Source organism: Grampus griseus, assembly GCF_964374135.1.
Source record: "Grampus griseus genome assembly, chromosome: 20".
Classification (NCBI taxonomy): Eukaryota; Metazoa; Chordata; class Mammalia; order Artiodactyla; family Delphinidae; genus Grampus; species Grampus griseus.
In genome coordinates this window covers 30,131,050-30,146,269 of record NC_139014.1, presented here as the reverse complement: position 1 = coordinate 30,146,269, position 15,220 = coordinate 30,131,050, and the positions used below count along the sequence as shown (strand labels likewise).

The following is a 15,220-nucleotide window of genomic DNA, read 5'->3' as shown; positions in this document are numbered from 1 at the left end:
CCCCGAGCTTGAAGGCATCAGAGAACGGTTCTGGTTTGACAGAACCCGTGATGAGTGGTGACATGAGCGCCTGGGCCAGTCCCAGCCTCCTCCCCTGGGCCTGGGAGGGTCACCTGAGAGGCAGCGTCTCTCCCTCCTTCCCACACCGTCCAGGTCACAGGTAACAGGAGACACTGACTCACTAGCAACACCAGGCGGCTAAGACGCCAAGCCCCAGCGCAGGCAGCCCTACCCCGAGTCAGAGCCCCGCCCGCGCCCGTCCCAGGCACTTCCCCCACTATTTCGGTGAATTGTGTACATGCTGCATATACTGAAGAACGACTGAAAAAGGAGAGCAAACGAGTTCTACCTTTTATAGAACTTAAGTTACAGAATTTTCACATTGCTTTATTTTTATAATCACAAAAATCCTGAGGTAAACAGGATGCAATCACCTTCGTCTTGCAGATGGGGAACAAGAAAGTTAGGGAAATAAAAATGAGGACGCTTAGTATGATTTTCTGTGGAAATTTAAGTAAATGAGAATTTATGGTAAATATTTAATTCCAAAACAAATAACTCACCTTGGCCAATACCATGACATCACTCAAGGCCCTCTTACTAGGCCAGAGAGAAAAGGAGAGGCACGAACTAGCCAGACCAAGACCCAGCAGCAACCTGAGGGTCTCCAGTTAGGGGAACTCAGGAAAGTAGGGGGGGGGGTCATGGGCGTCACTGGTGGGCCTAAGGTATAGGAAGGACAGAAAAAAGAAGAAAACAAAGAAGGAAAGAAAGGTTTTAAACATGGTCAAGGGCAAGTAATACGAAGAAGCCTCAGGATTTCTTCAAGGGACACCTGTTGTGCCAGGTCTAGAGGGCAGAAGGCTGCAACCACCGGACGCCAGGACTACCAGGCTGACGGGCTTGCCTAGACTCAGGACAGCAGACCTCTGAGACCCAGGGAAGCTCACTAGAAAGGCTACAATCCCGGAGGCTCAGAGACAGATAACGAGGAGCAGAAGGGCCTCTGCCGCTCTGGGAAGATGCTTACTGGGCAACGAGTTCTTACTGTGCCCAGTTAAGACAAAGGAAGAGGGAGGCAAGGCATCTGTTATGGGCTTAAGAGCATTCCTAGGGGTTCACGTTTTCTGGCATCTGACCCAGAGTCCTGCCCATGCGCAAGGGCGCAGCCCCGGGCTGTGCATAGGAAAGGCCAGCATCCTACTCCCCACTGAAGTCAGTCTCCGCTAATCCACCAACCCAAACCACTCCCACCCCACAGCAGCCCAGAGAAGGTAAAATGGCCCAGGGACACGTGCTGCTCTCTCAACAGTCTGCTGAATCTCAGAATCGGAGGGCGGCACGTATTTGAAGTTCTGCCCATTTAGTTTCACAACAAAAAGTAAGCAGAGGCAGAGACGAGGAGCAAAGACGCTGGTGGCCGTGCATCTCGCTAGGTCTTTATGGCTGTGTCTCTGGATTTGTAGGCCACTCCTCGACTCTTCAGCTCCCGCACGATTCCTGCAGCAGGAAGAGAAACAGCTCTGTAAGGGAAGAAGACTCCAGAAGATAAGAAAGGTCCCTCGGGTACCACTTGGTGAGGGGAAGGGGTGGCGTGCTCTAAGCAAACTGGAGTTCCTAGACTGCTCATCAACCGAACTGCGTGGTCGGCTTGTCACCCTTGAAGATCCAGGCAAGTGCTTGGCAATGACTTGGTAAGAATGAGAAGAAAAAGAGAGACACACTGTAGTCATCAAAAGCAAGGGTTCTGGGGCTTCCCTGGTGGTGCAGTGGTTGGGAGTCTGCCTGCCGATGCAGGGGACACGGGTTCGTGCCCCGGTCCGGGAAGATCCCACATGCCGCGGAGCGGCTGGGCCCGTGAGCCATGGCCGCTGAGCCTGCGCGTCCGGAGCCTGTGCTCCGCGATGGGAGAGGCCACAACAGTGAGAGGCCCGCGTAGCGCAAAAAAAAAAAAAAGCAAGGGTTCTGGAGCCAGGATGCCTGGGCCCCCAAATTCTGGCTCGTTACTTACTAGCTGGGTGACCTTGGACAAGTTATTTACCCTCTCTGAGATTTGCTTTCCTTCACAGAGTTGTGAGGACTGGCATTAATTCACATAAGAAACTTCCATAGAGCTTGACACAGTAAATGAACATTGGCCGTTACTATGATTATTATTACCTTGGGGCAGGCGACCAGTGACTGACACTGCATATACACCTGGCTTAAAGTTACCTGAAAGAGAAGAAAAGAGACTGCAGTTTAAGAGTGAGTTACAACTAAAGACCAAATGGAAGCTTAAGCTAAAAATGAAAGAGATGCCGCCAACTCCCAGAGAAGAGCAATCACTTCTTTTGGCTCTACGTGTTAAATGACAGGACACAGGACACTTTCCTTGGCTTTCCTCCAACCCCATCGTTCTCACTCTGGGGCCACCTACCCACTGATTGAAGACTCCCCCACCCGCACCCTGGCCCTGACAACACAACCAGGCCAGGATAAAGAGAAAGGGAGACACTTACTGACTCGCTGCCACTTGGAGACCCAGCTGTCCTCTGGACTCATCATCGCAATGATTCTAGAAAGGGGAAAGAAACATAGAGTCAGCCTGAGTTGCCTCTACTAGAGAACAGAGACCAAGGGAACTGCCCGCCCACGCCCCCGCCCCTTTACTCTGTTCCCAGCCAGCACAACAGTTCTGGGAGAGGAAACCCAGGAAAAAGCCAAGTATTGAGTTTCTACCAGAAAGCAGGGGAAACGAAGTTCTAGTGCTGGGAAGGGACTCAGAGCTAGTACTGACAAAGGGCCTTTGCACTTATGTCACTGGCCCACCAGTCACAGGTCAGTCATCATCCCCCAGAGACTGTCTCGCCATGCTCAAAAGCATCCTTGGCCTACCGATTCCCTGGGAAATGGGACAGCTTTTGAGGTAGATGGCATTACTGATTACGACCAACACAACCACTGAGGGCTGGAGCCTAGTGCAAAGGGGAGGGTGAGTCAAAACAATGGGTCCTCTTACTAGAAACAAGTTAGACTTAAGCAAGCTCTGCCTTTAATGAGCGGTACAGCCTGACACACGTATGGAGACCTCCCTCAGAATTTCATCAGTAAGATGAAACTGGAAGGTTGAGCTAATACATGAAAAACCCTAGCACAGAGTAGGTGCTAAGTAAACAGGAGCTCTCCTTTATTATCCTAATCATTCTTCTCAGGGTAGCTCTAATCCCAGAACACAGGCAACAGAGGCTACCAGGGCCAGAAGCCTGCTACTGAGCATGACAGGTAAGCTTCAGGTGCTTTCAGAAGCTACAGAGGTCACTATACCCCAATTTCAAAAAAAAAAAACAAAAAAGAAGCCGCTACAGAGGTCACTTTTGTCATTCCCCCATTCGATCAAATACTTACTGACTGCCTCCTGTGACAGATCTGTGCCAGGCACTGGTATTTGTTGACTGCCTCCTCGGTATCCATTCCCCCTTCTCTTGGCAGCAATCCTGGATTCTTATTTGGGAAGCCTCCCTCCCCATCCAAATCCTACATTCTCAGCTATATGCTTTGAGTGGAACTGACCCCACCTCCAGGGGTGGCAGGTAGGGTAGTACTCGTCCTGGCCCGGCAGACCAGTCTGGGGTAGGCACGTATGCAGGCTGTTCTTCTGACCAAAAGTATATTCTCCTCTGTCCTTCACAATCTATCCTTCCAGCCTTACAGTGTCTGTTATCCAACCTTATGATTTAACCTAAACAGAATTCCCACCATTCTCCAAACATACCCTGGTTTTCCGACCCCATGCCTTTGCTCAGGTCAGTCCCTTTGTTTAGAATGCTTTTTCTACCTTTCTCTCATCTCAACCTCCTCAAAAATCCTGTATTTCTTTCCTTAATTAAGAGCCTGACTCATATGCTATCTCCTCCACTTCTGGCTGAGTTCATCAAGCCCTCCTCTGATCTCCTTTAGCCTTTGATATACTCACTCTTCAAATCCTAATATGCACCAGAATACATAAATAACTCCTACAACTCAACAACAAAAAACCAAAAACCTCATTCAAAACTGGACAAAAAACTCTACTTGCTCAGTTCTCATCAACTCAACTCTTAAGGAACTCGAAAACAATGACAGCTTAACCTGGACACGTGCAGCTATTATGCCCAGACTCTGATAAATGGTCATAACCTTTTGTTTTTTAATTGAACATAGCATGCTTCAGAACTCTCTGACAATCCTTTAGTAAGACACTAACAATATCAGAGTTGTCACTTAATGTAAAACCCAGAACCGTGGCCCAAAGATGGGAGTCCTCAGACACTTCTTGCTTAGAAGCTGTAGTTATTTCCAAGTTTTTATAACTGAGTTATATTTGAAGAGACTTTTTTCCAAAGAAGATACACAAATGGCCAATAAGCACATGAAAAGATGCTCAACATCACTAATCATTAAGGAAATGCAAATCAAAACCATAAGATACCACTTCACACCCAACAGGGCAGCTATTATCAAAAACAAAACAAAAAACAGAAAGTAACAAGTGCTGACAAGGATGTGGCGAAACTGGAACCCTTGTACTCTGCTGGTGGGAATGTAAAATGCTGCTGCTATAGAAAACAGTATCGCAGTTCCTCAAAATGTTAAACAGAGAATAATCCAGCAACTCCACTTCTGGATATATACCCCAAAGAAGTGAAAGCAGGGACCTGAACAGGTATTTGTAAAGCCATGTTCATGGTAGCATTATTCCTAACAGCCAAAAGGTAGAAGCAATCCACGTATCCATCAATAGATGCACAGATAAATAAAATTTGGTATATACATAAAATGGGATATTATTAAGCTTAAAAAGGAAATTCTGACACATGCTACAATATGGATAAATCTTGAAGACATTATGCTACGTGAAATGAACCAATCACAAAAGGACAAATATTGTAAGATTCCACTTACAGGAAGTACCCAGACTAATCAAATTCACAGGGAAAGTAAAATGGTAGTTGCCAGGGGCTGCAGGGAGGAGGAAATGAGAAGATGAAAAATGTTCTGGAGGGACTTCCCTGGCGGTCCAGTGGTTAACACTCCATGCTACCAATGCAGGGGGCACGAGTTTGATCCCTAGCGGGGGAACTAAGATCCCACATGCCGTGTGGCAAAAAAAAAAAAAAAAAAGTTCTGGAGATAGATGGTGGTAATAGTTGCATAAAAATATGAATATATTTAATGCCGTTGGATGAATTCTGCACTTAAAAATGGCAAAAAGTTTTTATGTATATTTTACCAGATTTTAAACAAAAAAACCAAAACCCTAACATGCAAAACTTTACACTGTGTCTCTCTTACTTGTAAGTATCTCATTGTGTAACTCTTGCCATCTCTCACAGCAGCCACAGATGGGAGTCCATTCATTTGTTAGCACTGGATGGTAACCGTGCTAACAAATGAAAGAACTGGAGTATCTGAGTGTGCACATGAATGTGTACATATGTACGAAGTAAAGGTTCCATGACAACATCTGTTTTGCTCAATCCTTTACTCTTCCTTAAAGGCAAACAAAGGAGGAATGAAGTTGGCCCACCTTGAAGGAACTTTAGCATGCACTGGTTTGGGCCCAGTTTGCATGTAGACCCTTAATTGGCCTAGAAACCAAAAGAAACTTAACCCCCAAAGAATACTGCCCTCTGGCTCCTCCCTTGGGGAAGGAAAATTGAGACCTAGCCACTCACACTTCTCTCATTCCCCTTTCCCCCACTGGGCAATCTCACCAAGGGAAAACTTTTCTCTTAGGGCCTCTTAGAGATATCTAAAAGCATCAGCTTTGGGGCCAAAATTTACCCTTCATTTTCAAAAAGGATCTTCATACATTCAACAAATGTGTATTAAGTATCCATCACCTTCCAGGCCCTATGCCAGGTCATGGTGCATGACATAAACAGCCCCTATCAGCAATGAGCTAACAGTCTAGTGAAGACCTGTCTAGTGGAAATATAATGAAAGCCATGCAAGTCATTTTTAAAATTTTCTGTAGCCATGTTAAAGGAGTAAAGACAAAAGGCTAAATTAACTTCAATAATATATTTCACTTAACCCAACATATTCAAAGTATTATTATTATGGCATGTGATTAAAACAAGAAAAATCAAGATTTTTACATTCTTTTTCCTTGTGCTGAGTCTTTGAAATCCAGTGTACACATTACAGGTAAAGCATATCTCAATTTGGACTAGCCACATTTCAGGTACTCAATGCCACACACGGCTAGTGGCTACTGTACTGGACAGCACAGGACTAGTGTGTCTCAAAATAACTTTGAGACCAACTAGGATGAGGGTCTCAAGAGTCTGTCCACATTTACTTGGTGGGATGCGGGTAATGTAAAAGAATGAATGCAGCAACCTAAAGGGCTTACCCATCAAAAGAAGAGCTGGTGCAGTCATATACCATCTCCCGGTTACCCTTCATCTGAAGGTACGCATCACAATTGTCACAGCCATCATATTCAAACTGGTCTATAGTCTGGGAGGGGAAAAAAAGGAGAGAGGTGAGCATGAACAAGGCGAAAAGAAAAAACAGCTTTCCCCATACTTTTACCTGGTCAAGTACAAGGCTCCCTATGTTAGTTCTGTCTCATCAGGTCCCCCAGCCACCATTCCTACAGCCCCTTTCCTAAGTTCCACTCTCACGATCCTTCTTCTCTTGTTCCCAATTGCGTTTTACCTATTCCTTTCCCTAAATCTCCGTGGGGTCTGGCACCTTCTCCGACTACTCCCTCGGCTGCAGATCCCCACCTTCCTCCAATTCCTAATGTCGTTCGGCTCCAACAGAAGTTCACTGAACGTCTGTAAAGGATCAGGCCTGTGCTGAGAGCTGAAGTTGCAAAAGCATGTGAGAACGTCCATGCCCACGGCTGCAAGATTTGCCTGCGTTCCTACCGACTTAAACGATGGCCTCCTGCTGCCTCCCACGTCCCCCTGCCACCCCCTGGGTCCTGGACCTGACTTCTCTCTTCACTGTTCCTGTAGCCCTGTTCCACCCACTTTCCCCCAGCTTGGTCCTCCATCGCCCGTACAACCAGGTTCCCTACAGACACCTTGACCAGCGAACACAGCAAACAAGCCCGCAGATGCCGCAGGTCTTTCGGCACCGTCTCCAGGGCCATTTTCTCCCACGGAAGAACAGCGAAGAAAAGAGCCACAACCTTCTCTCGCAGGAAGTAAATAGTAAATTACCCAGAATGCCCACACTTCCGGTTTCCAAGACTTCCTCTTCCGGCGTGGGAGGCCGCCGGCCCCGCCCCTCCACCCGCCTTAGGAGATGGTTTCTCCCGCCAGGAGGCGGGGCCGGCCAGGAGTCACCTGGGTCGGCGCGCACCCCCGCCACCTGGGCCGGCGCGAGGGCGAGGCCTGGCAGCAGTTGGGCCTGTGGGCGGGGCCCGTGGGGGAGGTGCGGCGCGGTTGGCGCCTGCGCGCGCGCCGTGACCCGGGCGGAATCCCGGCGCTCGGACCATTTGATCTAGGCCGCTGGCACCGGGCCGCCGGTCCCCTGGAGGATCCTGGATGACAGCGGAGATTCTTTTTTGTCTTCTCGTCTTAAAAGCGCAGGGCCAGCGAATCCACTGCCTCCCTGTGGATTATCTCTGCAGAGACGAGAAGAAATCCAGGGACCGCCCCCCTCCTTCCTAACAGGGAGGGAGCGTGATTGGGTTTCCATTTGCGTCCACAGAAACGGTGGCCGGTGAGCAGACGGCCGAAAAAAATGCATATTTAATTATTTCTAACAGCTCTTTATGTACGTTTCCACGTTCCAGCTGATAATTTACGTTTTGTGCAGCTTTTAGCATTTAGATACAGTTCCTTTACTTAAGATCATCTGTAGGAGATTGTGTCCTTTTTTTTTAATTTAAATTTCACCCTATGGGGGCTTCCCTGGTGGCGCAGTGGTTGAGAGTCCGCCTGCCGATGCAGGGGACACGGGTTCATGCCCCGGTCCGGGAGGATCCCACATGCCGCGGAGCGGCTGGGCCCGTGAGCCAGGGCCGCTGAGCCTGTGCGTCCGGACCCTATGCTCCGCAACGGGAGGGGCCACAGCGGTGAGAGGCCCGCGTACAGCAAAAAAAAAAAAAAAAAAAAAAAATTCACCCTATGGGATGCTAAATGCCTTTCTCTCTGGTTCAGAACTGGGCACCAGACAACGACCGCCTTTAACATACCTTTCCTGGAGAAGCAGAAGGGGAAAATGTGCTTTGTGAGGAGGAGAGCAAAGGCCTCTCCAGGCCCTGTGGAATTCTTCATACCTGCAATAGCACCACCTCTGTTGATCCTCACAATAGTCCCGTGTGTAGGCAGAGGACAGTCATTTGTGTTTATCTGAATTGGAGCTTTAGGATATAAATAGTTTCAGGCCCTGCTGCTCTATCTTCCCAACCAGACCTCCTAAATTGAAACTGAGCTTCTTCAAGACCGGTCTGCTGCTGGTGCCTGTCCCATGTCGTGCTCAGATGGGCTCTGTGACTGGGGTTAGGATGTTCTCTATCACTGCATACATTCTACCTTGGAACACAGTTCACTCGTCTCATGGGAGCTCTCCAACAACTCCGTGAAGTGGGCCCATTTCATGGGTGGGAAAAGGCACCAGGGTATTTGAGTATACTCAAATATATCTGAGTATTTGCCCAGGGTCACAAAGAAAGTCACTGAAGCATTATAGAGTGTGAAGTAAACAGTACAATAATAGTACAGATGACACACTGAACCACAGTGAGAATCCAGCCGTGCTTTCTCTTTCCCTGATCTCACTAAACCATGCTTTTAGGGGCTTACAAGCCAAGCCCACCACTCTGCTCTGTCCTTTCATAAATCAGAGCCTAGCCTCTGCTATCAGGAATAATTTATCTTTGCCCACGTAGAAGACAAAGTTGTTACCCTGAGTGACAGTCATGACAGAAGAAAACGACGAGACCAGATGGAATTTATGGATAAATATATTAGCAAATAAATACATTTCTCAACATAGTGCCTGATTCAAGCGTCTTTCTGTCTGTTCAGATATAAATACCCACGTGGGTGCCTAGGTGCTAGTTCCCCACTGACTTAGAGGGAAGAAGATTCCCAGGTGGGGTCCTGTGCCCACTTTGCTCCCACATTCACATTCCAAACGGGATAATGCCTGAGGGGCCAGCAATGGTCCAACTTCCCCGGGGTGCATGTCACCCTGAGGAGGCCCCTCAGCCCTTGCCCACTCGATACCAGCTGCCCAGGCCAGGCTTCCTGCTGCAACTCCACTCCTTCCTGTGTGTCTCTGGCCTGCATGGCTTATACTGGGAAGCCGGGCCTCTGGGCCGTCTAATCCCAAGGGCCCCATATTACCTCTCCTTTGTTCTCCCGTTCCCTATCCCTGGTCTGAGAGAAAACGCCCAGAGAAAACTTCCTTGTTCAGCTGTAATTTTGCCTTTCCTACCTTCATTCCTTCCTTCCTCTTCCTAAATAAAGTACAGCAGAAATCCTCTTCTTTCCGCCTACTTTGGGACTTTGAGATAGGAGGTCCCCAAGGAAGAGCTATTCCCTTCCCACTACCCTCACCCCTACCCCCAGAGGAACTGAGGCTGCTGGAGTGACAAGGGAGTTTGACGATCAGAGGCTTCGACCCAGTTTCTTCAAGGTGCTGTACCACATCAGGGACAGAACTGCACACCCTGGCTTCCCCTCTGACTTAATATAGTGGATGTGACAAGTGCGGACAAGGAGGGACAAACATCCTCCCTTGTGCACCAGGGGAGGCCCTGCCTGGTGAAGCTGCAAAGCCCCCCTTTTCAGGGCTCAGGGCTCACCTATGCTCCTGATCTTTTTGCAAAGAAGGAAAATGATAAGAACCAGGGTTGCCGCTGACGCAGCAGCCTTACCAAGGAGGAGCCAAAGCTGGTGTGCAGGACTCTCCCAAGGAAGGAGGTGAGAAGGGTCATGCGTTCAGCTGGACCCGTTTGCTGGTATGAACATGAGGCTTGGAATGAGGGAGACCTGCTGGGGCTGGGGAAGGAGCACCACCTTTATAACACCTATCTACCTATACCTAGCTTCCTGCTCTCAGAAAGTCCCAGCCTGCAGGGGAGCCAACCCACACAAGTGGTAGCTGGTTGCCTGGCTGGACACAGACTTGCTGCACTGCAGATGCTTCTGCAGACAAGGTCTGGAGCTGGGACCGGGAGACAACACCTCCTGCCGCCCACCATCACACTCCTCTGCCAGTGGTTCCAGGAAGGATGGCAAAGAAGAGGGGTGTTTTCTGAGGTCCTTTCTTTTCTCAGGAGCAGGACTCTGTGCCAGGTAGGGCCCTGAGTCATCTGGTGAGCACTCTTGGTTGGAGCTCGGCCTGAACATCTCACACGGCCTGTTCACACAGCTCCTCAAGCTCCTCCTCTTCTGAGCCTGCATTTAGAGAGAGAGGAGGAAAGAGGTCACTGAGGGTCAGGCCAGTCTTCTGCTTGTTCCACCGGCAAGAGAGTATGGCTGGGAGGGAACTACAGAGAGGCAGGAGCAGGGAATGGGTCCAGAAGGGTGATCAGATTGAAAGCTGAGAGCGGCCCCCATTGGGACACAGGGGAGAGAAAAATGAATCTAGAGAAAGAGATACATAGATAGCAACCAGTGTGTTACCCATACTTACTATTCATTCATTCGCCCAGTAAATATTTATTATACACTTGTGGATCTGGCCTGCTACCATGTGCCAAACAGAAGACCAAGAAGACTAAGCAGGGACCTGACAACCTTGTAGGAGAAAAGGTGTGCACGTAAGTGGCAATTATGCCAATGGGGGCAGGACTGGGGTCGTAAGAGATGAATCACGGAAGGAGAAAGGTCATGTCCAAGTGGAGCATCAAGAAGGGCTTCCTGAAAGTGGGGATAGATGCACTGGTCCTGCAGGAATAGGGAAGAATTAGATTTATGGGAACAGGAAGGCAGCAGAATATTCTGGGCTGCAGAAACTGCAGGAAGTGTTTACCTAGTTTGGCTAAAGCCTGGAGCAGGGGAAGGGAAGGGGAAGAGCAGAAAATAAGGTCGGGAAGGAAGATGGGGGCTAGCTGGTACTAGGGCCTTGAAGGCCAAACCAGGTTGGATTTTTCTTTACTCTGAACAAAACAGAACATCTGAAGATTTCTAGAGAGTTTGTTTGAGGAGGATGACCCCGGCAGCAGAATGGAGGGTAGGCGAGCAGGATCACAGTGTTGCGTGGCACTACAGGACACGACACTGATGTGCAGGGCTCGGCCTTCACGGCCCTGTGAGAGGGAAGGGAGGAGCCAGGGGGCTCCCACCCCGACCTTTAGGCTGCACCTAAGACGTGGACAGGCGCCAGCAGTACTGGAGGAGAATATGGTAAAGCTAGCAGAGACATGGTTAACAGAACCTGGCGTGGATTAGATCTGAAGAGCAGGGGAAAGGGAGGCACTGAAACCAGTTACGAGTTTGAGAGAGAGAGGGGAGGTAGTGGTCTGCCACCGGCAGCACTGAAAGTATACACATGACAGGATTCAAAAGGCACCATCAAACACATGGCCAAATCTGCATTACGTGGCCCTGTGGAAGCAATTGTTTTCTGTACTATAACAGCTTGCATGCCTATCTCTCCACAGACCTGGGTCTCCTGGTTGACAAGTTCCACGTCCTCAGAGCCTGGAACCTAGCACATAGCAAGCACACAACGCAGAAAGAAAAATGGAAGGAAGAAATGAATGGACGGATGATAGCAGCTCTCAGGTCCTGCCTGTAGGATTCCTAGACCCCGAAGTCTTATATTTCAGGACTTTTGAGGGCAGAGGGGTCCTCCTAGTGATGGCTGTAGGCAAAGAGCTGTGTTATCCACACAATGGGAAAAGATGGGGGAGAGTAGGGGTTGGGGGATCCGGAAGAGGAAGAGGAGGATTTGAGCAAATAAATACCCAGCTAAAGTCAAGGATTTACATTATCACCATTGGCTGCAATACAGTAATAGGGATGCACTGAGTTCCCAAGAAAATGAAGTCAGTCTTATTAACAAAGACGCATAGAAGGGAAAGCCCCAGTAGTTCTTTTCCCCGGGGGAAAGGAGAGAACCACAGGGCTGCTAGGAACCACCTGTGATCGCTCTCCTTTTTTTTTTTTTTTTTGCATCATTCACATAGCTCTTCTCATATAACCCAGAATTATGGTTATCTGTAGTTATTTCTCCCGTAAGATCTCATGTGGCCTGGGATTACGGTTTTCAGTAACTATTCGTCCACACTCTCCTCAAGAGCAAGGAACAGTTCTTGGCCTTCTTTGTATTTACAGCTAATACTGAGCTATAGGCTCAGCTGTACCAATTTTTAAAATACTGAAACACTCACGATTGAGCTGCTGCCCCGAGCCGCCCCAAGTACTTTCTGCTGTCTCAGCCACACTGGTACCTCACCGGAGACCTCCCGAGGATCTGGCGACTAAAGGATTAACACCTGGCAGAGCCAGCATCCTACGCTATGCCAGCTGTCCACTATTTTGAATGTCACCCCTGTTGGACCCTCCTCAGCTTCCATCAACCCTCTGCATGACTTGACCCGTTCTGCCATACCCAACTCTAGTCTCCTGTCCCCGCCAGACCCATTTCCCCTGAAAACTCACCTGGCTGGGCTGGCAGCACCTGGCAGTGTGGGTAAGGGCATGGCCTACCCTCTGGGGCGCCAGAACTCCATTCGGAAGGCCCCTCCCCAGATGGGTATGGTCCTAGGGGCTGGCGTGTAGTCAGACACAACCACACCGGCTGTGAACTTGGGTAAGTAGGGCCTGGGGTTTCTGGTAGCAGCCTCCTATCCAGGCCCGGAGGTCCGAAGATCAATGGGTGGGCCTCTGGGGACCAAGGATATGCCAGGTTGGGGCCATAATGGGGAAGAATCTGGCACACTCGGTGTGCGGCCAAGTCCTGGGGTCGAGAGGCTGGGGAGGGCTCTGAGGGACTCCCCCGCCGTTTCCTCTGTGTGTGTCGCACAGGGAGGCTGGATTTCTGCAAGTGGAAGAGGCTGCTGGGACCAGGGCTGGGGCTGGCGGCGTCCGCTGGCCCAGGGGCTGGCTCGGTGAGGGCCCTGGGCCGTTGCGGGCTGGGGAGCTGTCCTGACGGGGCTGCTGGGCTGGGGCTGGCTGCTTGCGGATCGGGTGAAGGCAGCTCTGGCTGGAGTTGTGTCCGAGGAATGGCAGGCCTGGACGGCGGGACTCCAGTTTCTGGGCCAGACTTCCTGCCGTGCCACTGGAAACGCTTTTTGTAGTGGCGGTGCCGGTGGCGGTGGTAGTGGACATGGCTGGAAACCTGGGTTTCCCCTGTGGGCACCACCGAGTCCAAAGAACGGGGCCGAGAGGTCATGCTAGGCTGAGCCTCCTCCCGCCGGCGCTCCCCTTCAGGGCTGTAGTACACCAGGGGGTCAAAGTCACTGCTCAGGGAGCTGCGGAAGGTAGAACTGCTGCCGTGGATGCCCTGCAGGCTGATGTCCGTGCAGTTGACCACTGAGTCACTCGAAGAGCCGTGACAGGGCCCTGAACTGGAGTCACTGGCTGGCCCGTCTGCCAGGTAGCCACTGCGTTCTGTGCAGTAGCTTTCTCCAGACCCGCTGCTGTCGTGAGGCCTGGCCCGGCGTGGGGGCATGGGGCAGGTGGCAGGGTGCTGCAAAGTGCACCGCAGGTGGCTCAGCCCCCAGCCCTGCGCAGAGGGGCTCTGGGCCACTGCCAGGCGCTGTGGTTCGCCTGGAGCCCGGGGATGTGCGCCTCTGGGGAGGCGGTGGTGCCGAGGGCCCACGCCTGGCTCCTGGGATGGTAGGAAGGGACCAGGCCGTGTGGGCCGAGCCGCTGCGCTCCGGGAAGGGCCCGACAGGTAGGCAGCAGGCAGGTGGTAGTGGGCATGGCCGGGATGCTGGCGAATGAGGTGGAGTCTTCGGCCTGGTTCTTGGTAAGATCTAGACGGTCCCAGGGACTGAGAAAGGGAATCTCCCTCTGGAAGAGAGAACCAAGAGCACAAGTGTTTGACTCCACAAACGGAAGGAGGGTACATTCAGAAAAGCGTGGCTGTAATGTACTTATTGAGCCTGCATCGCCCGCAAGCTCCGTCAGAGTTTGGACGACCAAGGACACTCCTAACCTGCCTGTGCCCGGGGATGCCCTTGCTCCCTCCAGCCAGTTGTCTCCTTGGGAGTTCCACTGTGCATGGCAAGCCCTGCTCCTCCCATTAGCCCTTTGGGGACTTGCACCCAGGGCCACTGCTAGCCCACACTGCACCTTTGGGTGAATTAGAAAAAGGCTCTCTTTCCTCAAGATACTTCACTTTCATCTTTTAGAAGATTGTCATAATATCCTGGTTTTGTTCGAACAGGATACTTTATTGCCAGAAAAGTAGAATAATAAATATACAAATCTTGGAATTCCCAGGTGGCACAATGGTTAAGAATCCACCTGACAATGCGGGGGACACGGGTTCGAGCCCTGGTCTGGGAAGATCCCACATACCGGGGAGCAACTAAGCCCGTGCACCACAACTACTGAGCCTGTGCTCTAGAGCCCGGGAGCCAGAACTACTGAGCCCACGTGCCACAACTACTGAAGCCCGTGCACCTAGAGCCTGTGCTCCGCAACAAGAGAAGCCACCGCAATGAGAAACCCACGCACCGCAACGAGAAGCCCGCGCACCGCAATGAAGAGTAGCTCCCACTCACCACAACTACAGAAAAGCCCGCGCACAGCAACGGAGACCCAACGCAGCCAAAAATAAATAAACAAACAAACAAATCAGTCAGATTTAAAATCAACAAAGTTGTCATGAAAATACATCATAAAGATGACTGCAATGGAATGGCCGCCCCCTCAGATGAGGCCCCTTCGAGCAGTGCACGGCTTAAAGAACAACTGAGGCAGTCCTGCCTTCTCCTCAGCTTCGAGGCAAAACACTTGCCCAGAGGGAAGCCCCTTCTAGACCCATCTGCCTGCGCACAGGGGAGTCTTTGGCCCACCTCCTACCTACGATGTTGAACATGCAGAGGGGGCAAGTGCGGTGCTGGTGCAGCCAGGGGTCCACACAGGTACGATGGAACTCATGGAGGCAGGAAATGACCCGTAGCTCCTGGAGAAAACAAGGGGTCTGAACCAGAGTTGTCTGTGGCTACAGCCATGGCCAGGAAGCGGGGCATTCCCGACTCCCTCTGGCCTCTCCTGACTGCCGCCATCTGCTTTCAAAGACCTCACAGTAGGACAGAAATGGTATG

At 50.7% G+C, this 15,220-nt stretch overlaps 2 protein-coding genes across 3 annotated transcripts in view; both read right to left on the bottom strand.

The window, feature by feature from the left end:
- Positions 1 to 348: 348 nt before the first annotated feature.
- SUPT4H1 (SPT4 homolog, DSIF elongation factor subunit) lies at positions 349 to 7,183 on the bottom strand (the record flags this gene model as incomplete). 2 transcript variants are annotated; one of them, XM_082679527.1, is made up of 5 exons in its annotated part: positions 7,061 to 7,183; positions 6,380 to 6,486; positions 2,502 to 2,557; positions 2,161 to 2,214; positions 349 to 1,500 (listed from the first exon to the last, which is right to left on the bottom strand). In XM_082679527.1, exons 1-5 carry the CDS (start codon positions 7,127 to 7,129, stop codon positions 1,433 to 1,435), a joined length of 354 nt encoding a protein of 117 aa, XP_082535653.1. In that variant the 5' UTR covers positions 7,130 to 7,183. The 2 variants fall into 2 exon arrangements, with proteins under 2 accessions (XP_082535653.1, XP_082535652.1); XM_082679526.1 differs by lacking the exon at positions 349 to 1,500 and having other exon boundaries at positions 2,087 to 2,214.
- A 1,795-nt stretch (positions 7,184 to 8,978) lies between these two features.
- The window catches only part of RNF43 (ring finger protein 43), a gene marked incomplete at its 5' end in the record, with an annotated part of 60,096 nt that continues 53,854 nt past the window's right edge, over positions 8,979 to 15,220 (bottom strand). The window contains 3 exons of the mRNA XM_082679144.1: positions 8,979 to 10,391; positions 12,603 to 13,958; positions 14,976 to 15,078. Coding sequence (XP_082535270.1) covers positions 10,345 to 10,391; positions 12,603 to 13,958; positions 14,976 to 15,078 — 1,506 coding nt within the window. The 3' untranslated portion in view covers positions 8,979 to 10,344. The remainder of the gene's footprint in view (positions 10,392 to 12,602; positions 13,959 to 14,975; positions 15,079 to 15,220) is intronic.